The sequence below is a fragment of the Rhopilema esculentum genome, chromosome 16 (genome assembly GCF_057945365.1).
Source record: "Rhopilema esculentum isolate cy_ngs chromosome 16, ASM5794536v1, whole genome shotgun sequence".
NCBI classification, from domain to species: Eukaryota; Metazoa; Cnidaria; class Scyphozoa; order Rhizostomeae; family Rhizostomatidae; genus Rhopilema; species Rhopilema esculentum.
Window position 1 is genome coordinate 1,821,645 of NC_142830.1, and position 23,321 is coordinate 1,844,965.

A 23,321-nucleotide genomic window follows, 5' to 3' on the forward strand; every position below is an offset into this window, starting at 1 on the left:
GTTGTATAAAGCGAAATTGCCAAGTAAAAAAGCCATAGCTTTTCCAAACGCTTTTGCGAAATGGGGTGTTTTCCTAAATTCTTAAGGGTGTGGTCAGCAAAAATTGTCTCCTCTTTGCCCCTCCAATCTTCCAAACCTGACTACGCCACTGCTTCTTATCGTCTTTACCTTAAAGTTAAAAACGGAATTTTCAAAATGGGCGTTTCTATAATTTACCAGTGACCTGAAGGGTGTGGCACCAAAATTAGTGTCTAACACCCCCCAATCATTGTTGCTTAGATCCGCTTCTGCCAACCATCTCACAACATTTCTCTTGCCTGTGATCAGGCTACATTTTTTACGAAACGCTTTCAGAGTTGAGTTCGATCCTTATAACTTTAAGCGTATCAAATTGTGTAGGAAGTTAAGGAAATTTCATACTGGATTCTCAATTTGCACATGTTTGAAGTCATACGAGCAAAAAGTGGCTACCGAGGTCCTGATCCAGCCAAAAGAAAATTTATGCACGGTCATATTCTATTGTACATTCGGGAAGTGGGTAACGCCCCTTAGAAATATGTTTGAATCACTTCCTATGTCTGCAAAATGTAATGGAGCGTGTCCCTCCACCCTACCCTCGTCAAGTTCTTTGGGAAGATATCGCCGCCCAATTTCTTTAAAACTGGGGGACTTGAGCCCTCTTCCCCTTGTGAATGCCACTTTGGGCCCCACATCAAAGTTAATTTAAAAATTAACGGCCACTAGAGGAAGGCAGGTATGACAGAGAAAAAAATTACGAAAAAATCTTCGCCAACATTTCCTTGTCGGTGTTTTTGCAGCAACCATGGCACTCAAGGGCCCCCGGCTCGACAATCCGAGTACATGAATCCATATTGTGCCCGCCAAATGAGCAACGTTTGGCACGCACGTGCCTGAGCTACAGCGGCCAATCAGGTTAGAGCACCCACACTCTAAACCAATTATTGCTCGTGCCATTGATCATAATCTTAGACCGTAACAGGTTCGAATTTCAAATCATAATTCTGTAGATCTTTATCAATGGTTAAAGCTCGCGCTAGGCTGTCTTCCGCACTGGGCATAACGAATTTGAATTGCAAACCAGACGAAGGACGAATTTCTCGGCAATGAAGAGGCATCTGCAAGACATAAGCAACCACGATGAGTAAGTTTTCACTCACTTGTTGGCCTAAATATGAATCGGTAGAATAGGTTTGTGGTATGCAATTATTTAAAGCAAATATTTAGACCCGTTGAACACGTGCGGTAATGAAAATACAGGGCAGTTTGATTTGAGGAGATTGTCTGTTACTTCCTATACGAGCCCTTTTTTGTTCATTTTATTAACACAATTCGTTTAACTCTAATGAAGTATTTTCCACTGGGAACTTCATCTTGACATAAATTTCCTGAATTAGATTTTCTTTTCCAGAAATCTTGGATACATCGTTAACCTACCCCGAACATACAAAGTTATCTAAGTTAGGCTAGCAAGGGTTTTCCAGTGGGTTGTCGAGGCAAGCCCGCGAAACACCTATCGATCGATTTCAATTGACTCAGAAGATTAATTGTTTTGATGTCCTCAAATCAAAAGGAAAATAATCATTTGAAGTAACATCGCTTCGAAATATTTGCTTTTTCATGCTAATGGGATATATTTTCTGTTCTAGTGTCAACTGTCCCGCACGTGAGACTCGATCACCGGAGATTCGAAGGCGCAGAGTGGTAAGAAACGATTTTCAGATTTCGAAATCTTTCTTAAGATAGGCCCCTTCAAATAATGTTTGAATCCCTGCTATTGGAAATAGTTTGAAGGCTTTATCGCCCTTGCAGCTGTGTCAATCTTTAACGTGCAGCATGTGAGTCGGAAGGCAAGCTCATCATTATGATTTAAAAGGGGCAATATTTCATATTGGGCGCAAAACTTATTTTTTTTAGCGAGATGAAAATGGGGGAGGGGGGGGGGAAGTAGTTTGATAATCTTGCTCCACCCATTGCTTAAAACAGCAATGCAGTTTATACATTTATTTATTTGTGATCCTTTTAGTTTTTAAACTTTCTAAAGAAAAAGCGATAGCATAAAATCATATCGAATAGTTTTCCAAGTGTTTACACAGAAAAACGTCATTTGGATAAAAAATGACATTTCACATGCCAATGCCTCGATTACGCTCTTCTATTGCATCAAAGCTTTACCTATTGCATTTACGGTTGACTGAATTGAATTTAGAAAAATTAGTAACATAAAGCAATAAAAAAACGTGGACAGTGCAGGCCCACATGGACTGTTACTCGCGGGGAGACCTTTTCCACTTTTTGAAACGTGGGGTTGTTTTTCTAGTCAAATGTCAATATCATAGAATCGAAACTGCCTGTTTTCAATGCTTTTTGAAGTGCTATTTATGTTTAGAAAATAGAGCGTGCGATCATATGATCCCTCTTTTAAAGCGCTTTGAAATAACAAAGAATAAGGAATTAGAGGCATGCATATTGTCTGGGCAACCTTCCATCCAAAATCATACGCATGTCATGGGGGTGGGTTTGTATTTCTATGGATACGCGAGCTCTCTAGCCTGTACCAGGGGCCCTGATCAAATGACACTGTTGAATGAAATAATTTATAGTTCTCTCAGAGCCAGCCTCTAGGTTGTTCAGCAAATAAGAGATCTGCTCAAGTCTTTTTCACCTTTTGGCAGACAAAAGCCAGTTCGCAGACTATAAAAGACTAAAAGACTTTGGCAAGATCCTGGGTGCGCTAACAGTGCACAGTAATTATCTGACAAGGCTAGGTGCGCTAGCACTAATTATAAATTTTTCAAGATTTGAATTCAATGTATGGTACGCCCACAACAATATACTATGTTTGAATCTTGGGTGCGCCACCGCCATTCTCTAGAAAATGATTTTAGGGAAAACCTGCTGATAAATGACTTTTACTCAAAATTTCTGAGACGATATTTTCCAATTGCCTGCTCCATCTTATCTCTTTTCTTGCCCATTACCGGTCATGTTTTTTCATGCTAACCCCGTTAACATTTATTGCCTAGCTTATCTTAATTTTGTCATGAAATACAGATTGAATTCTGCCATAAAAAAACACTGAACATGTGTTTTGAATAAGACGGTAGTCTCATTTTTTCTCGATATTCAATGTCAAAGTTTTGTAAGAATGTTCAACATATCTGGCGGAATTTTGATTAAATCGCAGTGCTTCAAATTCATCACAGTGTATCAGGCTGCGTTTACACCGGGCCGGCCGAATATTTGGTCGGCCAAAAATTGGGCCTGCTTTTGAAGCCGGCCACAAAGGAGGTCACTTAGGCGTTGTGTTTACACGGGTTCGCTCAAGTGACCTAATTCTTATGACTTGCGCAATGTGTCAAAAACTTGAAGCCAAAAATCATTGTGAACAAAGAGCTAACAAAATAACTTCTCTCATTCTCTGTTCTCGTGTGCTCTCTTCACAAAATTCTGTTTAAAGAGGATGGCTGATATAACTGCTATCAATGATTGGAAACTTACGATGTTTGCTATGCTTTTTATTTTTTAATTTCAAAATGACTCTTTCGACGAAAGTCACTCATATTTTCAGCAAAGCACAAGCTACAAACGCAAAATCTAACCAGTGACACTAACCAACAACAATACATTAATTTCGACCCCAAAATTTCAATTTCCCATTTTGTGTTTGCCTCCGTAGCACGCATCGACACCCTCTTTTTGGTACCGTGCAAATATTTGGCCGGCCATAACCGTTTACACGAGGCCGCTCGCGAATTCGACCGGCCAAGTTTCAAGAAGGACGCTTTCCTAGGTGGCCGAATATTTGCACGCCTAAGTGACCTAATTTGAGGTCTTTTAGCCGGCCCCGTGTAAACGCAAGGCCTAAGTGACCAAATAATTGACCGACCAAATATTCGGCAGGCCCCGTGTAAACGCAGCCTCAGAGACCAACCTGCTGTAAACTAATCATAGTACAATGGTTTTCCCAATTTTTTAACCCAGTACTTCCTAAACCTCTAAAAGGAATTCATATCTTTGATTATATTGGAATATATTGGAATTTATTTAAGCCTCTACCCGGCTCGCCAGGGGTACTAAAAGTTGGTGTGGATAGCGAGCATAGAATGACGCTATAATAGAACGCTTGGCCCTTATCGCGTACTACTTCGTCCGTCCCTCGTTCGGCATGACAATAAAGCCTGGTTTCCATACCGTCGTAAGGGACGGGGACGTGTCCCGGCAGAGGATCGGCGATGCTGCTGGGACGCTTATGATGATATGGAAACGTGTTTTATAGTGATGTCCCCGACGTCCCCGTCATGTCGCCGACGTCCCCGTAGAGATGAAAAATGTTGAACTTTTGAGAACATTCCCGATGCATCGCCAACGTGTCCCCGTCGATGCAGGGACAGTTTTCCAAATGGAAACCACACACTTGTTCAATTATTCACTTCGAGATTGATAATAGTGCATTGGAGACTCTAGCAAAATGGCTACTCGAAGCTCCACTAGCGGCGAGCAATTGATGGAAGTTATTCAAAACTTTCCGTGCATATATAACAAAAGAAGCAAAGATTACAGGGAGTGTTAAATTGTCCAAACTCCATCCTTTTCTTTAAGAAGTCCCACACCCACATTTTGCGTCTTCTTTCCTGCTTTTTTTCTCAGCCTTATTCTTCTCAATGCTAAAAACGCGTAAATCATCTTCATCTCAATAAGTGTCTGTACAGCTACCATGATTGTTAGCACCAAATGGTCAAAAGCGCGCGAAAATACAGCTCTCCGACGATATGACTGGGACACGTCCCCGTCGTTTAAGACTTAACAAGTAAGCCCTGGCAAAGGAATATCGAAAAGCAACATCAAGCTACATAGAAAATGTTTGCTTTGGGATTAACATGGATTGTTCATTGATTTTTATACCAGCTGGTCAGTTATAGAGATTTTAAGTTGAAATGGTGTGCTTAAAGTTAATTCTATAACAAAGTAGTAATTAAAAGAGCAGAACGTCGTGGCTAGCTGGTATGTTGCGGTCGCCTGTGCCTTTCTGTTCTTCGTAAAGAGCTTTTCCAATGAAAAAGTGAGGGCTGCTATTACTAATATGGTTGACATCATGTATATTATTTTTATTATCTCTTGCTAACAAAAGCAGCTACCGCCGCAAATTGAGAAGACCAAAAGATTATTGTCTTCCTAACATGTACCAGCCGAAGAATACCACTGTTCCCTAATTAGACAAATGCAGTCGGAAATTGAGGTGTAGATTTTTGCTAACGAAAATCACTTTCTCAAAGCGCCGTGTTTCCCGCTTTCGACTGCAAAAAATTATGGTCATTTTAACGTGACATCCAATGCAAAATTGAATATGCAATTGTCGAGTGTCACCCAAAGACACAGCGCTCGTTCAGGTCGTCAAGAGACAGCTTTCCCACCGTCCATTTGACGTTGTTTGTAACTTTTGCTCGCTTACTTTTTATAACGTACCCCTGTAGCTATAAAAGTATTTTTCTGTAGCGGGGGCGGCATTGCGGTGGGCTGTGATGGGCGTTGGTGCTGATCAATTTTTTTAATAATTCAATTTGTCAAATATAAAAATATATCAAAAATATACAAAAAAACCAAAAGCTTGACTGGAATTGGTTTTTTGTAAAATTTTGAGTTGCCTGGTGATTTTGAGTTGCCTCAAACTCAGAGTTGGAACTTAGAACCATCCTATTCTTTACACTTCAATGCCATCCTATTCTTTTCAACTTGCTCTTTCTATACGGCATCAAGCACTTTATGAGAACTTGGTAAACAGACCGAAATAGCACATTAATATGCATTTTCATGCAGTGGCGGATTTAATGGGAGACAACTAGGGGCAGTTGTCCCTCCCTCAACGAGTTGAAGCAAGTCTGACGCCCCTTTTTTGGAAATTGTGCGCCCCTTTTGAAGAATGAGAATCAGATGAAAAAGGTTCTTGGACCGATAGTTAAATTTGCTTCAAGGATAACCTCAAAGTTATGTTGTTTATTCTGAAAAGGTATCTGAAATTGTGGTATACAGCGTACTCTCGTAACCAGTTTTTGAAAATTTTTCAGCGCCCCCACTACCAACTGCCTCTCCTTCAAACTTGCTCTGGATCCGCTCCTGTTTTCATGCGCTATTACATTCCGCTTGTCATAAAGCACTGGCATTTGATTTTGCAGGAAATGGAAAAGCGAAGAAGAGACAAAATCAATTTCTACGTTAACGAATTAGCAAACTTAGTCCCTGCTGCGGCCCAAAAAAAAGTGAGTCCTTGGATATATGGAGTTTTTAATTTATTAAAAGGAAGGTCTGCCCTTCAGAATTTTTTCTGACCTTAAAGAACCTTTCAGACGCTAAAGATGCTGCTAAATGCAGCTAGATGTTTATGTTCTGGAGAAATGAGACAAGTTTAGGTCTCAGTCCTCTCTGTGCCCAGTCCATGTACTTCGAAAATCAAAAGATTTTCCCTTCAATGTATGAATCCCAGCATCCCAGTACAAAGCAAAAACTTATTTTACCTTGAATGCTTAATAGTTCCTTCTGGAAAACGTTTTTATGGCCTAAAGTGCCTGTCGATAAAAGATAATTCTAGAAAAAGACTAGCTAGCTTCAGGATATTAAAATTTTTGCATAATGCTAGTTTTGATGAGAATCATTTATCTTTTTGCTTATTTACGTTCGTACATAAGTAGAAATCAAAGAAAAGGCTTCTTAAATTATTATTCCCATTTACTTCAGGGATGCGCAAAGTTGGAGAAGGCAGAAGTCTTAGAGCTTACAGTGGATCATGTGAGAAGTGTATTGAAAGGAAATCAATCGCAGAAACCTTTGACATCACCTAACCTCGAGGACTGGATTCGAGCTGAGGGAAATAATCAGGGCATGTCAGGTAAATTCAGTTGTTTATATCACTAATTAGAGTTTAACTTGAGCGTTTTGAGGACTTAGAATATAATAGCAATTGCCATAACGCAAACAATGTTTTGCAGCAATCACTGTATAAGAGATATCAACCCGAGCACTCGACATTCAATAAGATATCACTGGCCGTGGAAAAAGACGTCTTTTGACGGACGCACCTGGATTTGTTTAGAATCTTAAAGTATTACCATAAGATTTATATCTTAAAGATTTACCATCTGTTTTTCCAATATTTACCATATTTGCGTAAAGGATCTTAAGTTCGTAACTAAACACACCGATTTAACTTGTTGTTCGTTTAGGCCCACCTCAAGAAGGAAACTTTTGTCCGGAAAAAGAGCGAAGACGCGGTTTTCTAGCGTGCTTGCATCATATTTCACAGTTTTTGGAGAAAAGTGAATCGTTTTTGGAAAGTAACGAAAAATTGATCTCGTCCATGAAAAGTTTTCTCAGTGGCCATTCATGCGAAGGCGATCAAACTCCGCATTCAGAACTCAGGGAGTCTATTTATGATGCATATATCTCACAGAACAAAGAGTGCTCGTCCAACGATGTAACATATGAAAATATTTTCTATAAAATATGCATGGATTTTCTCAAAAACAATTCTGTTCCCCGTCAAACAGAGGGGAAGGGAAACGCTGTAGAGAAGGCAGAGGAACAATTTTCAATTTGGGAAGCCATGCCAGAGGTGCAAAATGATATTGGCCTAAATTATGAAAGTTTTGCTTCAGTTGATGACCTAACGCCTCCATATGGCTCCTTCATGTCTTTACTGAATAGCTATTAGAAAGCTTCATTTGGATTACCCTGGTCAATGAAGATCTCTACACTCCTAAGCTGATATGAAGAAATTACCTATGCAGAAAGTAACTTAGTCTTGATCAACTATAAGAAGGTCGGGATTGATTCCCTTGTTGTAAACTCTTCAATTTGTATGTTCGAACATCTGGGGTTGAATAATAAGTATGTAAAAATATTATATCATCAATAACATTATCGAATGTAATAGATCATGTTAACTTATATATTAATGAATACCAAAACACACTGCCGAGTTTAGTGCGGTTTGATTTTCTTAAGTTTAAGTGGGCCATGTGGCTTTTCAGCTAGTTGTCTGGGAAATTTATAATTAGTATTGTGCTAGAGAGCATAGGCGTAGACTTGCATTTTTTTCAGAGGGGGCTCAAAAAACTAATGACAATTCCTAATGGCAGCTGCTGATGTCACAGGATAAAAAGTGGATTAGCTAAAGGCATAAAGGTGATTTTTCCGTGCATTTTTCATTATCGAGGAAGAAGAAACACACAATCTGACCTTATGTTTACAATAATTTCATCCTTTACTTTGCTGTAAACGCAATTATCTAATGCAACAAATCTTATGCGTGAAACCAATAATATACCAAATTAATCTCAAAGTTGGTAAAGCACTTCCTTATTTTCTAGGGGGGCTCAGCCCCCCCCCTCGGTTTTCGTCAGGAGGGGCTGAAGCCCCAGAGCCCCCCCTAAGTTTACGCCTATGCTAGAGAGTCATATATAAATTCTTTTAAATAGAATCAAAAACTAGCAAGCCAATTAGTGGTTTAGTATTTGCCTATTAGAAATAAATGAAATGTAAAATGCTTTACTGTGATTTAACTATGACTGAATGTTGCAGCTTTCTGTGAATTAGACATTTCTCTAGCACTCTTTATGTCCTCTCCTCGATCATTGATATTATACAATGTTCTTGATTTTCCTAGAATGTAAACGTTCCTTATTTTTGTCTAAAGTAACCATGTTGTCGATATTTGGTAAGTTGTTTTGTTGGATAAGTCCTTTGTTGCGTTTCAACTGTTGTTAAGAAGATTAGTCTTAAATGGTATCTGTCGTGTTAGCAGTTGGCTAATGCAACGAAAGCGTTGAGAGTGGAATTTCATTGTTTCTTGACATTTCATTTCTGAATCATGAACTTTAACTGCCATGAACATACATTCTCGAACCCAGGCTTTGTACTAAATAAAAACAAAAATTGTATTACGTTAACTAATCACTTTCACGACATATGCCCTTAAATCGTCTTTAAGCAATTTCTGGCATTTTCGTAGACGCAATATCTTGCTACAGTTGAGTAGAGTATTAACGAATTTCGTAATTTGTATGTTTTTTGGCTGTATCGTAGTTGCCTTTAACGATTTGTGAAACAATGAATTGAAATCTTATTGTTGTGATGATCATAATGGCTGATAAAGAGAGAAACTGAGTTTTCAAATTATTTTTATAGAACACTGGTTTGTTGTTAATATTTAGTACATCGTATATCTTAAGGTCTTAACTGTATATCTTAAGAGGTTCTTCACAGAAAGTTAGTTATAGGGCAAAATGCATCAACACGTAAGGTCAATAAACAAAATTCTGAGTTTTTTTAGGCAAAGGATGAGTCTCAAAAAATTTTCTGTGACTAGTCTCTAACTATCTTTCTGGCATTAAATAATGGAGACTCTGTCAGGTACACAATCTGCACCTGACTTTACCTGGTTCCTGCGCCCCTGATTTTGTGTCTGTGTAAAGGCGTGGCTTTGTCGCTTGACTATTGTTGCATATATTTGACGATGTTGCACATACACTTGAGGGAGTGGCTGAACCTGTCAACTTTGTTGCAGAAATTGTTGTGCAAACAAATATGGAATAAAGTGAATAAAAAAGAGAAAGTAGACGCGACTACTCAATAACATGAACTTGTGATTAGAAAAATTTAAAAATAGCTCTAGCTTGTCATTGTATAACTGAATTAACTTAACCAGATGAGCTTTCTGTTAATATAAGACTGGATCTTCTTTATTTAAGACCTTTTTTTTCTTTATCACCATTTTTGGATTCCTTTTATGCTGAAATATTTAAGCCACAGTTCTTGTAACAAAATTTTGCCTTAATCGCTTTTTGGATCATCGAATGTGCCATGTCTTGTGTTAGAAAAGGCAGATACAAAATAGCATTATAGCAGGCAAATAGACGAGATCTTGACCATAGAAAGGGACTTCACTATTCCTGGTAAGAAATTACAAGGCACAGAAACTACATATAAACGTTCGAAGTTTGATAACACAAAATCGAAAATTTTTTGAATCAGACAAGATACTTATTAAGTTGTGATAATACAGTAGTGTCTGATGATATAAGATATAAGAAACACCTTTTTTGATTTCAGGTCTGATGCGTTTCATATAAAATGAGATATACACTTAAAAGCAGGGTAATGTTTCTTATACAAAACACCATATGCTACATCATCATCTACTCAGACATGAACTCGATGATTGTGATAAGAATACCATTATATTTTGAATTGTATTTGTAATTTCACTTTTAGGAAAAGCTACAATTATTCCAGAAAAGTGCTTTGAGCTTAGTTTGCATTCAAATTCTTTTTCATTCGACCAGGCTCAGTTTGATTGAACTGGAAAGCTGAAAACAAACAGTTCTTATGGTCAATGATTGTAAACCCTCACTTATCCTTTTATTCAGATAACTGACAAAATAGTAAGTGTAGAATGATTAATGTTTTGTTCTGTTTTTCAAAGAATTAGGTTATGTGAAAGTTTTTGAATAAGAAAAAAACATTTTTTCAGACCTTCACCAGTTTCTTATCAAAGGGGTTATTTTTTTGAAAATCAGGGTCTGTGTTTGCTAAAATTGTGTTTCTTATATGCGGGACACTATTGTACAATTCTATAGATTTTTATGTTAAAATTACTTCCTCAGCCTCAGTCTGGTACCTCCACAGGATCACCCATAACCCTTGCGACCAATGAGGTGTAGATTGCTTGCGATTGACTGGGTGTCCTTTTCAATGTTTTGTTACGTTTTTGTCTTTCTAAAAATTAGCCTATCAGCACTTGTTTTAAACAAACCTTTAAGGAGCTTTAGGTACAAAAATCGACAAACAATCTAATGCATCTATTCTGTGCTTAGATTCATAAAAACCATATGGATGTATTTTGTGGAAAAAATGGTACCATAGAGAAACAATTTTTAGAGACACGGTGCTTTTATAACGTCTCAAATTAGATGGAGAGCTTTTATATTTCATAGGTGCCTAGGATCCCCACATATTTCAATAAAACACTGATTGCGTCCGTCCTTTAGGGCACTACCATGACAACACATGACAGCTTTTAAAGGAAAACCAATACAAGCAGATTGAATCAAATGATTATCAAGATTTTATGAATTCTGTTTCGTAAGCTAATCACTTCCTTTCAATGGTCTCAAATTTCAATTTCTCCCTTTTCAAATATTGACATTCTGATAAAGAACCCTCAGAGGACTGTGGCAAAGACACAAACCCATGCGGCATTGTTGAAATTGTTCATACCGTAACTATTTTAAGAAACTTCCATTTATACTTTGCTGCAAGGTGACGGTGACATAGCTCCGTGCATCTATCAAATGACCTAATAATGACCCATGTAGGCGGTGTAGGGAATCCGATGTTTGAGAAGGTGATAGTTTACCATTGTTCGTCTGGCATAGAATCTGTCCAGACACCGTTTTCAGTCATTCCTATTTCCCGGACAAGGAAAGGATCAACCTCAGCCACGAAAATAAAGTTTCCAGTGGAGCGTATTTTTTAGATTTGTGCGGTTGAATCAGGATTTTCGCCGTATTGCGCGGTAAGTTTCTATATTTTCATCTTTCAACAGTGGGTTTTAGAGCTTTGCAAGTATTTAAAGTATCTTTCCTCTTCTCAAGGTGAACAGAGAAAAAATTTAGGCCACTTCCTCTTTTTTCGAATTTTCCGCTTTGTATTTAATATAAGGAGATGTTATGTAGAAGCTATTCATTCCGACGAAAGTTTCAATGAGAGTTTTTCCACCGGCACCAATAAATTGATCGTAACGTATTATATTACTAGATACTCTATGAAACATAAACTATTTTTGCCAAGATGTTGGTTCTCCGGTTAGGCAGGGCTATGGCTGTGAAAATCTGATTTATCACCTAACCGAGATGATCTCGAGGGTTTTATATACTTTCGAGTATGGAGATTCAGAATCCAAGATGGGACCAAAAAAATTTTGCCTCAGTATCACGTGATTGATGACGTCATCGATAACGGCAAAAACAGTCATAAATCCGCCATATATTTAAAATAAATTGTAAAAACTAGCGTTTCTAGGTTTTATGTGAATGCACATTTCAAGAGCTTTCAATTAATGTATCATATAATCGAGTTTGCTGACGTTTGCCTATTTTGTGACGTCATTAGTGGATTTTCCCAAGTTCTGCCACAACATTTGTGCTGATAACTAAGTGAGTTGGAATTCATTGCGAATGCGCTAAAATTATGTCGATCTAGATATGTTTGATACTTCTTGACATTATTTGACTATGCTTGACACTAGTAAGTCATAATAATCATCATAATGCACCTGTATAGTGCAACAGCAATGACGAAAAAGCAGTTTATTTACAGAGCGACTCTACACCTGGTCGCTGCAAGCTTTTTTACAAGTATTGAAACAGGATTATCTAGCAAATATTATTTGAAAGCTAATTCCATTCCAGTGTTGAGCTAAAAGTCTTCTCTCTGCTTCCTGGTATAATTACGTGCGCGTTGGTAGTATAAATTTCGTTGCAGCCTTAGCTTCCCTAGTTCCTGCCGGCAGTTCATCGAGGAGCTCTGCCCTTTTCCTGGAACTTTCTGGAAGCACAAGACAACACAATAATTGTGCTATAATTGCGCAAAGTTGGTCCTTTTCTACGGCACGCCTCTGGGACCGGGCTGAGAGAATTATAGGCAAGGAAGAGCGTCGATCCATTGATAGGCGCGAAAAACCGCGAAAACACCGCGAAAGCGGCAAGAAACGTGATGGAAAGTATCAGTCCTAGAGAGGCACATAGCTAATCCAAAGATGTGACATTTGACGTATGTTTGAATTCAGTTTTACATATGACAAGAATATATGGTGCCAGAAGTAAAAACAAAATCATGTCATTTGAGACAAAACGAAATAAATTTATTTTAAAAGATATTATAAAAAGTTATTTTATCATATACCTGTTTGTCAAACCTATTAATGCCCCTTGAAAAAAAACCTAGAATGTCTACTTTTTAGAAGCAAGTTGTCAAATGTGTAGGTTTTGTAGTCATCGATCTAATTATTTTCCTTCCTGAAGAACATAAGAAGGGCTGATTTCATTTGGTTTTAGCTTTACTTGCACTCTATATGTTATTTCTTGTTATCTATATGTCATTGCTGCCACCTATACCTAACGTCACTGATTCAGGGAGAATTAATTGCATCATAAATATTCATTTAGGCACGATAACCAATGATTTGAAGTAAGCTGAGTTTCTGATTGTTCTTACAAATAAATTTTAATTTTGAATTCCCGTTCGTTAAGTTTTAACAGTGTTTGCACACTATGAGTTTGCGTTTTGCTTAATGCTGAATAGCGTAGATTTATAAGACTTTGACTAATCAAACAAACAGAAAGGAGCCACCTGTAGTGAAGAACGCCTTTGCTTTTCAAACTGGCCTGTTTGAATCAACTACAAGTGGTTATTCCATGTCATCAGGGCCTGATTTTGTCCTTCTCTCTTGCTCAAACCAGTCGTGTATTTGGTATCTCGCAGCTTCAAATGCAGACAAAAACTGGAACAAGTAAGTTGCTCTCGAAAATCCTTGTGTGGAAATTTCTAATATTCTGATTTTTCTAATACTAGTAAATTTAAGTAGTTTGACCAAATAGTTTTTCCAAGTTAAGTTAATCCAGAGAAACTTGTTGAAAACATTTCTGTAAAAGCTTGACTATGTTAGACTTTCTCTATAGACTTGCTGATAAAAAGCCTTTCCTTGAAATGTTCATCACGACAGGCCATTTGTGAATAGGCCTTGAGTTTGGAATATGTTGTATAAGGAGGCCATGCATGCTGGAAACTGTTCACTTGCTTTACCAGTGTAATCTGGGTGAAATACTGGACGATTTGAGGAGGATTGCAAACATTGAAATGTGTAAAAAGTGAAATTGGCGATGTATCGTAGATTCTTTTTAAACAACCTGCGCTGTGTCCCATAGCGCTGTTTTATATCTCTGTAATGATGCATAATTTTTGGAAAATAAATCTTTATGAACAGAATATTGCTCAATTTTTGAATTTTAAAGAAACCAAAATTTTGACATATTGTGTCGTATATATCTTTGCCAAAATTTATTTTATAGTTAAATCTTAGCAGTTCAAAAATACATAAAATGGTATGTTTTCAAACATTTTTCCAAGCAATACCTTCACAGTCTTCTTACTCGATAAAAGGGCATGTTGATGATGACAAAGATAGTCAAGATGAACAATAAAAATAGCGTGTATTTATGAAATCATTGCCTCTTAAACTGTAGCAAGAATAGGTTTTGGCATATCAATAATACACAAAGTATTTGTGGTTTCACAACATCCCACAATGCTCTTGCCGCCCCCATTCACAGTTCAATAACAATATGATAATTTAGTTAGGTCAGTTTCGGAATTTTGTTAAAGTATCGGTCAATGGATTGGTTGTCAAATCTTTTGGAACATTTTGTGACCTGCGCAGCAGATGAAAACAACTGATTTTGATTCAATTGCTCCTATTAGTAAGATATTTGCCAATTCTATCTTGCAACCCGCAATGTTTGACACATTATCAGAAGATACTTATCGCGTTAGGCCTGAAATTCAAGTCTTGGTAGGTGCTTATTACTTCCATTTTAACATTTACTGCTTTATAATGAATTTTAGCACGGAGAGGCTAGACGCAAAATAACTAATTGCCAATTTAAAAATCCTATACGAAATTTTATTGGCTTTTAGGTTAACGCCACAAAAGGTTTTATTATCTGATTCGTTGTAGCAGGTTTAAGATTCAATTGCATGGTGCTTCGTTATAGTTGTTAATAATTGAAGGAAATCGGTGCTAGAATTCAACCTCCACGAGATTTGTGCTCTTAACATCAGGGCGATATTTTTAGCCACGTTGAGGTCATTTACGTTATTCAGTAACTTGGAGTGCAGTAAATTGACAATCGTCTCAGGGCGCCACAAGACGAAGGGAACTTCATCGTACGATTGGTGAGAATCTTATTTACTGCAGGCAGGAGCCTCACAAAGGTAGAAGATATTTATCTTATAATAAGTTTTGTAAGGCGATGTTAAGGCCTGGCAAAACGACTAAACATTTCACTAAACATTTCACTCAACTTTTGTTTAGTGAAGTTGAGCGAAGTTTAGCGAGGGTGGCAAAACATGACTAAACTTTTCACTAAGCTTCACTCAATTTGTTTGAACTGCGAGCTGTCTATGACGCTGTTGGGTTGTAGGGGATCTTGCATAGGAATTTGCTTTTGGTTTATTTTGTTGCATGCACAAGCAGTGGATTAAAATAAGAATTGGATGAAGCGACGGGGAAAGAAAAGACTTTTTAGCACATTAACAACAAAGTTGACTGTTGATATGCAGATGTCTCATAAAGGCTTTTTGGGTCACGTAGAGACAGGAAAATCAACGAAAACAGACGAAAACCTTTGAATTTCCACAACTAGTGCGCTTGCGCGATCACAACAGATGTTTAATTGGTGGCAAAACGACTAAACATTTGCTAAACAACGCGAAACATTTTTGAACAGGATCAAACTTTGCTCAACAACACTCAACACGACTAAACAACACTAAACATGGTGGCAAAACGACTAAACTTTTCACTAAACCTTTGACTAAACAAAAGTTGAGTGAAATGTTTAGTGAAATGTTTAGTCGTTTTGCCAGGGCTTAAGATACCTACAAGGACCGTATCTTCTAAACAACAAATCACTCCCAGATTGGCATCATTCGGTGAGGTGTTTGCCAATATGTGAAAATTTACATTAAAGAGCCACTTTTTGTACCAAATGGAAAGAATTACCTAATCCACGGATTTCTGCCATTATAATATGGCTTATAAGTAGGTTTCTTAAATATAAGTGAGATGAATGCCATAAGCAACACTCCAAGAAGTGTCTGTATCCACAACTGGGTATATATTTTCCATCGTGTTCTTTCGGACGCTCATTCAAACGTTTTATACTCTGAAGAGCATCAGACGAAGAAGTTTTAAGTAGTATGTTGTGAAATGTTTGCTTTTTTCAAAGCCATCTTCAAGTTCTGTACCGCCAAAAAATTGTTCATATTTTTCTTCATAAAGATTAAAGTTTGCCAGCCTGTTATACATTGCTCGATGCCCTAGAGGCATAGCTTTACTTTGTTGTCTAGAATAGGCATGTACTTCTCTCAAGGCATATACTGCATAAGAAAGCGTGGTATCTTCTTTTAACGGGGAAGGATTGATTTCAAGCCATCACTTTCCAGAAATCAGCATTGGGCATTGAGTACAGTTTCATCTATGTACCTGAATGTCATGCCATGATATTTATAAACATTTGAAAACTTTCACTAAGAAATCAACAGGAACCTAAAGATGCTAAAAACTCCTTCTTAGCATTTGACCTCACCATCATGCTCCAACTCACATGTGGCGAAAAAGGATTGATAGGTTCATGATAACTGCCTTCTAGATCCACGTAAATGCTGCCAAACTGACCTTATGAGACCATAAGCAACCAATGTAGGCGATAGGGCAATCCTTCAATCATTTTTCCATTTGTAATTTGAGCTAATGTGGTAGCCAACTTTAGACCTTTTGTTTGATGTTAGATATGCTATCGATTACAGCTTCTTTTTTCAAGCTTCTAGATAACTATTATGGTAAAGACCAATTTCAAGGCTAGGAGCATTGATTTTAGCCAATGATTAATTGATCTGTGGACGATAGCTCTAAAGATTTTAATTACGCGGCGTGAACTTGACTCGTAGAGATATACTTGTAGCTTGTAACAGCGACAGAGGTCATTTAGGGGTTTCGGGGACAGTTCCCCTCTTCAATACGATACGGCCTCTTCTTTTTTTGCAATTTTGAAATAGATTTTAGGTTGGCAATTATCGGCCACTATACAAACCAGTTGGATCTCTAAATAACTTCACTGAACAGAGATTAGGATTTGTGTGGGTTTTTTTTCTCAAAGTAACTTTTGAAATTGGTTTCCAGCTGGGTTTACGGTTGTGTAAACATGATTTTTCTTTTCAAATGACATTCTTCTGTTGCTACATAATGCTTGTAAGCTCGGTGATGGTTTTGCTGCTTTGAACAATCGAGTGAAACAGTAATGTTGAATTAACAAAAATTGACAGGGAATTCTCGAGCTGAAGGATTCGCAGGCGCTCCGTTGATTGGCACAGCCACGCATACATCAGCGTTTCTTTCTCTGATTGTTATCAGGAGCGTTTTTAATTTTGGGTGAGAGCCTATAAACATACCATTTTATTTATTTAGGCCTAATCCAAACAGGCTGACAGATTTTGCTAGCTCATCAGACCAAATTCCTTTCTTTGAATTCCATTTTGGTCAGTAATAGCTTGGATTTTTTTTGATGATGTCATAACTGAGACACTATTTCAATAAAATGTTGAGTGTGAAAGCTTCTGTAAAGGGCAATGGGGCAGACTCTCTTTAAGAGCAGATCCATCAATCCAAGTCGCTCCAGGAACTTTTGTGTTTGTGAAAATCTTATATCAACCATGATATCAATTGCATTCATGAAGAGCCTGTATTTCGATAAAGTTCTATATGCAAAAGAATGGTAAGAGACTCGATCTTTTTAAAACCAATATGCAGTTTATCGATAAGGATCCCCTTATATTCTGCCAATATTCGTAGCCTTATTGCTTGATGCTAGATTTTACCTGGCAAAATTTTTTGTGGCTACATATTTACCTTAAAGGTCAATGTTAAGACTGTTTAAACAGATGTGTATTTTGAACGATAGTTGGTGATATTTAGATTAAAAACATCTTTTTTAGATCACCAAGTAACACACTGAGATTGCTCGAGAGATGTGGTGACACACCTTCAAGGTCATTTGCTAAACACTAACTTGGATTCAAAGTTCTTGACATGCTTTCGCTCAAATGTGAACCGGCTTATGCAGATCCAAGATCCTGGATGGTTTCCATATACCACTGTGCTGTCACAACATAAAAAAGCACCAAATGGCAGATTAAGCTAAGACCAGGCTAGTGAACAGGCAAGAGATGGGGACCAACATCAACAGTACCACTTACTACTTGTCCCAGTACACAAATTTTGAATCAGCAGTTTTTGTTTTTACACTTGTCGTCATTATGCTTGTTTCATTGGCTGGTGGGTTGATTATGCTGTATGTCCTGTACAGCAATGACAAAATGTGGACCAGCACAAATATGCTGATTGGTAACCTTGCTCTTGCAAGCACCTCTGTTGCCGCGTTTGTTATGCCATTCAGTATTTATTCGGCAGGAAATCGAAAGTGGACTTTTGGACAAGGAGCGGTATGTAAACTAACTGGCTTCGCAGCGTCATTTCTGCTATTGGCAACAATTTTCACTCATACAGTTATAAGCATTGATAAATTTTTTGCTGTTGTGAAGCCAATGAGCCGCGCGATGACAACGAAGCGAACCGCTCTTCTCATTGCAGCAGTGTGGGTCATTGCTGGAGTAATGTCCGTAGCACCGCTTGCGGGTATATCAAGATTTGAATACAACCCAACGACGTTAATGTGTGGAATTGGTTTCCCTATTACAAAGCTAGACCTCCTCTATATGCTGTTTCTTTCTGGCCTTGGTTTCATGCTGCCACTTATTCTGATGGGAATTCTCTACATTCGCGTTTATTTTGCAGTTAAACAGCATAGTGCGAGGCTTCTTGCACACTCCGTCTCCTCGACTGATGTACTCGCCCTTCAGAAGCGGCTGATTTTTACCGTGTTCGCAAGTTTAGTCTGCTTTCTTATCTGTTGGTCAACTTTTTTCACACTGGTAATTTCTTCTGTTATCATTAAAGATAGATCAAAGTTGCCGCGTGGTTTGGGCATCGCTGCCTATTGGACGGGCTATTTCAACAGTGCGCTGAACCCGATTATCATATGCTCCCTCAGCAATCGATTCAAAGAGGGGTTCAAGGATATATTGGTTCGCTTCTGCAGCCTATTCAATGTTAGCTGCCGGAGGCGATCAAGACATTTTATAAAGAACGGTTCGGTGTTGCAATCAGCTTGTACTGAAGTGGTGTTTTATGAAAACGCCACCCTAAAAGGGTACAGCAAAAAGAACTCAAAGGGACAGATTGAAGCAGACCACGTGGCATTGACTTTGTGTTTGCCAACGTACATGCAACACGATGTTAACTATTGCAGTTCCAATTCGGATAATTCTCATTCATCGTGTAATGCTAACACCTCAGAGGTTTAGCTTTAGTGTATTGCAATTTGTTGTAGGCTTTAGAAGAATTTGGTTAATGTAAAATACGTGATATGCCAAATGTTAATAAATTATACGTTTTGATGTATCTAGCGATTGTTGATAGCGTATTTATATACTTACAATTCCAATGTGGAAACGTCGTTATTAGAGTCGAGAACAGTGGCAGATGCACAGATTACAACCGGGAAAAAAATCACTGATTAGAGATAAGTAGTTCATGTCTCATTAAAAAGTGTCTAGTTTGAAATGTTTTCTAGGGATGCTTCTAATAATTGATTGAAAAATAAATGCAAACATTTCATGGCTTTTAGTTTCATAGATCATAGAGAAAAGCAGCGGTGTCTGTTATTAAGGGTTCCTGCTAAATAAAAACTAAGTAGTTCTCATCCATAACTATATCACACATTTTGGCTGAAAACAGGAAAATAGTATATGTAGGAAATTCTCAGCTTCCACGTAAAATGTTTACCTCTCAGATAGGCCAATCTAGTGTGTGCAGCTGGGGGAATTGTTAGCCACTTTGAATCCTTATATGACACTAAGATCTTTGCTATTGAATATAATGTAGCAAGTAAGACGTTAATAACGGTAGCAAAACCTTATTAGAGGCAAAAAATGAGTTGTAATAAATTGGAGTTGGAAGTAAAAGCTTTTGAAATTCATTTCTAACGTGAAACTTATTTCTTAATGTAAAATTTTCTTCTTACGCATTATGTCTTTTTCTGACTTTCCGGGTACCCGATTTCCTTAGTCAGGGTATGAAAAATATGTCTTCAGGGAAAGAGCTTAAAACTCAACAAGGAAAGGTGACTTGCTTACATTCCTATAATGAAAATTTGATATGGAAGAATTGAAGGCAATTCCAAGGTTTTTTAGAAAGAAATATGATTTTCAATTGCTGGAATTTTCTTGTGAAGTTGCATTGCGTCAAAGTCCGTTGTATAGCACTTTCTGCACCGAATCTTGCAAATCCAACAAAGGAATTCTCAAACGTATAATTCTTCCCCTCTTTTTTTCGTTGGTAAAGCTCCTAGGGTTGAATTTAGTATTGCTTTCTTTTCTCAGATGACATTTAAGAACTTGATGTTTTCGAAATAGCTAGATTTTTCCTCTTAAAAATACACAGTATACAAAAATACACAGTAAGCCGTCACATAGCTTAGAGGCATATCAGCAAACTAACTTCAAGCAAGTCCAAGTAACAATTTAATATTTTGAAGATACTTTCTGTACAGTTGGATACCAAAATTTATCAATTATGATAAGCAAAGCTGAGAGTATCAGTACCATTAGTCTATTTTTCTGCTGATTTGTTTATACGAAATTTGAATTTTTGATATTCGAGAAGATTAGAATACATAGCAACTTTCTTTTACGCGGCATAATGGAAAAGTGAGACTTTGTAGCTGGGACCCTTTTTTTACATGCAAACTAGTTTCCCACCAGGTCCTTAGCTTTCCCCACTAGTTGTCCCACAAATTCCCACTAGAAATCATCCTTTTGCACAAAATGGTTTTGAAAATTAACCTATTTGATTCCTGTTTACAGTTTGTCTGCGTTGATTTGCTTGTGTATATTTCAACTTTTTTATTACATAATTATTACAGAGTCAGAAATTGTGACCAATGGTGCAACCTCATCCTTTTTTACGTTCCCGTTTTCGCTTTCAATTGCTTCGCAGGCCCATTCATTCAAGTTTCTCTACCTACATTTTTAGCTATTCTTGCTAAATTTCTTGTTGAAAGATATGTAGAATGACCGAAAAATGAGAGTTTTAAGCGTAAAGCTACTTTCTATAAAAAACTTGAAAAACAGTTTGTTTAATTAGTTTTTCCTTTAGTGAAATGGTTTTTTGCTCATAGTTTGCAGTATAGCAAATTAAGGTAAGAAGTCTGAAGAACCCTTATCGATACACTGACCAAATATATGCAAGGCAAATAGGTGCACCGAAACATCGCCACTTGGAACAACATCCGTGAAAGTCAAATAAATGCTCCACTTGAAGCATAAAATAATTTGAACTCCCTTGAACTCAGCATCAGTGTGACCAGATCTCAATTTTGGAATTATGCCAAATTTGTCATAAAATAATGCTAGATTTGCAAAAATTATGCTAAATTTCAAATCAAGGCACCCCTGCTTGTAAAAGAGGCTAGAGGATGCTCAGAATATCAAAAGTGACCAAAGTTTCCATTTGGCCTTTTTGACACCCAATCTAAAACACAGTGTACTCAAAATTGCCATCTTTTCTACACAAAAAGGCAATTTAGATTAATGGTTTTGACATCCAAATTTCTTAACCCCTTGGCCGTCATAAATCACACATTCTTGTGTAAAGTGTTTCCATTTGGTGGTGATAGACAACAGATCAATGGAAACAGCGGTTTTTTAAAAACTATCAAAATTATGCCAGAGTTATGCTAGATTCAAAATTATGCTAGATTTTATGCTAAATGACGATTTTTGGTCAATATTATGCTGAAAGCATTATATTATGCTAGATCTGGTAACATTGCTCAGCATACCCGAGTCTGATTCCCATCTTTGTGAGTTCAATTGTTTTTAAAATTACTGGGTAAGCCCAAGGCCATATCCACTGTGAGTTCCAAAAATCTTAACTTTTCCACGTTTTTGAAATCGAAGAAAATGCAAGGTAACTTTATTAATGACTCAGCTTTATTAATGAAAATTTATCACTTTAATCACTATAAATCATATTAATCACAAATTGATCACTAGTTACTTTTAATCTCATCCATCATTTGTAGGTTTTGCTGGGATTGCACAGCTGCGGAGACTGAAAAACTGGGGAAAAGAAATTTTATATAGTCAAAAATAAGTTTGGGAATTTATAGCACTTTCTTCGAAGAGCTGAGACATTTTCGAGTGTGCATATGTTTCCCCCTTGTCTTTAGACTTCAACCAAAAGAGAAACTGCAGCTTTGACGTCAGAAAATGTGCTCTTCTTCTGAAGAATCTTTCGATGATCGAGTCCGTCGAATTTAGTATCAAAGTTTTGTGAGTTTAATTCTTTTGTGAGTTCAACTGCGTTCACCTTGAGCTTTAACTTAAATTTTAAACTGTTGCCCACTGCGAGCTTATTTAAAGACAATCTGTCTCGTTGTGGATTGGTTAAAGAGAACAATAGCTGGAACAATAGCCTAAACACGCTTCCAGCGCTCCGCCATATTTTTTACAATGCGATAAATTAAAGGGGGACCGGAAACAATAAAAAATCCCTTTGTTCTTATAATCAATCAACGTCGTGACAGATTGCCTTAAAGTTAAACTCGCGCAGACAAACACCTTTAATATCACTTAATATCGCGTAAGATTTCGTTAGAAACCATGATTCCATGCGAAACTATGCGGGAATTTTTCAAAGTGCTTAGGTATTAGCTCCAAGAAAAGGCAAGTTCTTACTATTCTTAAAATGAAATTATGGGATGGTATAACAATACTGTTAATTTTTCGATACAAAAAAGGAAACTTGATAATGAATTTTTTTGTAAATCTGCAAAATACACAGTACATGTCCAGACTATTTTGATAAGCGAAGCCTTTTAAAACCCTAATATTAATATGTACACCTCAATAGTTATTAGAGTTTTCCGAGCAATAGTTTATCTTCAACTCGCTTTATAAGTAGGTGACTTCTGGTACCTACCCTTAGGTCGCGAAAAAGGGTACCCCCCCCGTTTCTTTTTTCGAAGAAATTTCCGACCCCCACTGCTCCTGTTAGGACTCTCCCCGCTCGATCAAATTTTCAATTTTTGTAGAAGAGCCCTTCAAAACGGATGAACAACTGAGGCTGAGTTTTCCCAGATATTCTCTTTTTTTATAAGAACCAGTAAATTTAAGTTCAGGCTGACTGTTGTTAATTTTTTCGAAAATCTGAGGCTGGATTGTTCTTAATTTGTTCTTAAATTAAGAGGGTGTAAGCAGTGCTATTGCTAAACTTTTTCGCTCTAAGGAGGTGTTCAGGTCTCATTTGCCAACAAAGTGAGTGAGACAGCCTTAATTTGCTGACAAATTTG

The 23,321-nt window shown here is 37.4% G+C and overlaps 2 protein-coding genes across 6 annotated transcripts; both read left to right on the forward strand.

The window, feature by feature from the left end:
* The first annotated feature begins 848 nt into the window (after positions 1-848).
* LOC135682530 (uncharacterized) lies at positions 849-9,177 on the forward strand. Its single transcript, XM_065197462.2, has 5 exons — positions 849-1,162; positions 1,668-1,722; positions 6,192-6,275; positions 6,751-6,901; positions 7,236-9,177. The coding sequence occupies exons 1-5, from the start codon at positions 1,125-1,127 to the stop codon at positions 7,721-7,723; spliced, it is 816 nt and encodes a 271-aa protein (XP_065053534.2). The 5' UTR covers positions 849-1,124; the 3' UTR covers positions 7,724-9,177.
* Positions 9,178-11,219: 2,042 nt separating this feature from the next.
* On the forward strand, positions 11,220-20,967 carry LOC135682528 (histamine H2 receptor). Of its 5 annotated transcripts, XM_089113146.1 has the most exons (3): positions 11,220-11,587; positions 13,533-13,582; positions 17,845-20,967. In XM_089113146.1, exon 3 carries the CDS (start codon positions 18,076-18,078, stop codon positions 19,270-19,272), a length of 1,197 nt encoding a protein of 398 aa, XP_088969272.1. In that variant the 5' UTR covers positions 11,220-11,587; positions 13,533-13,582; positions 17,845-18,075; the 3' UTR covers positions 19,273-20,967. The 5 variants fall into 5 exon arrangements, with proteins under 5 accessions (XP_088969272.1, XP_065053527.1, XP_065053529.1 ...); XM_065197455.2 differs by lacking the exon at positions 13,533-13,582; XM_065197457.2 differs by lacking the exons at positions 11,220-11,587; positions 13,533-13,582 and adding an exon at positions 13,602-14,641.
* Positions 20,968-23,321: the final 2,354 nt, after the last annotated feature.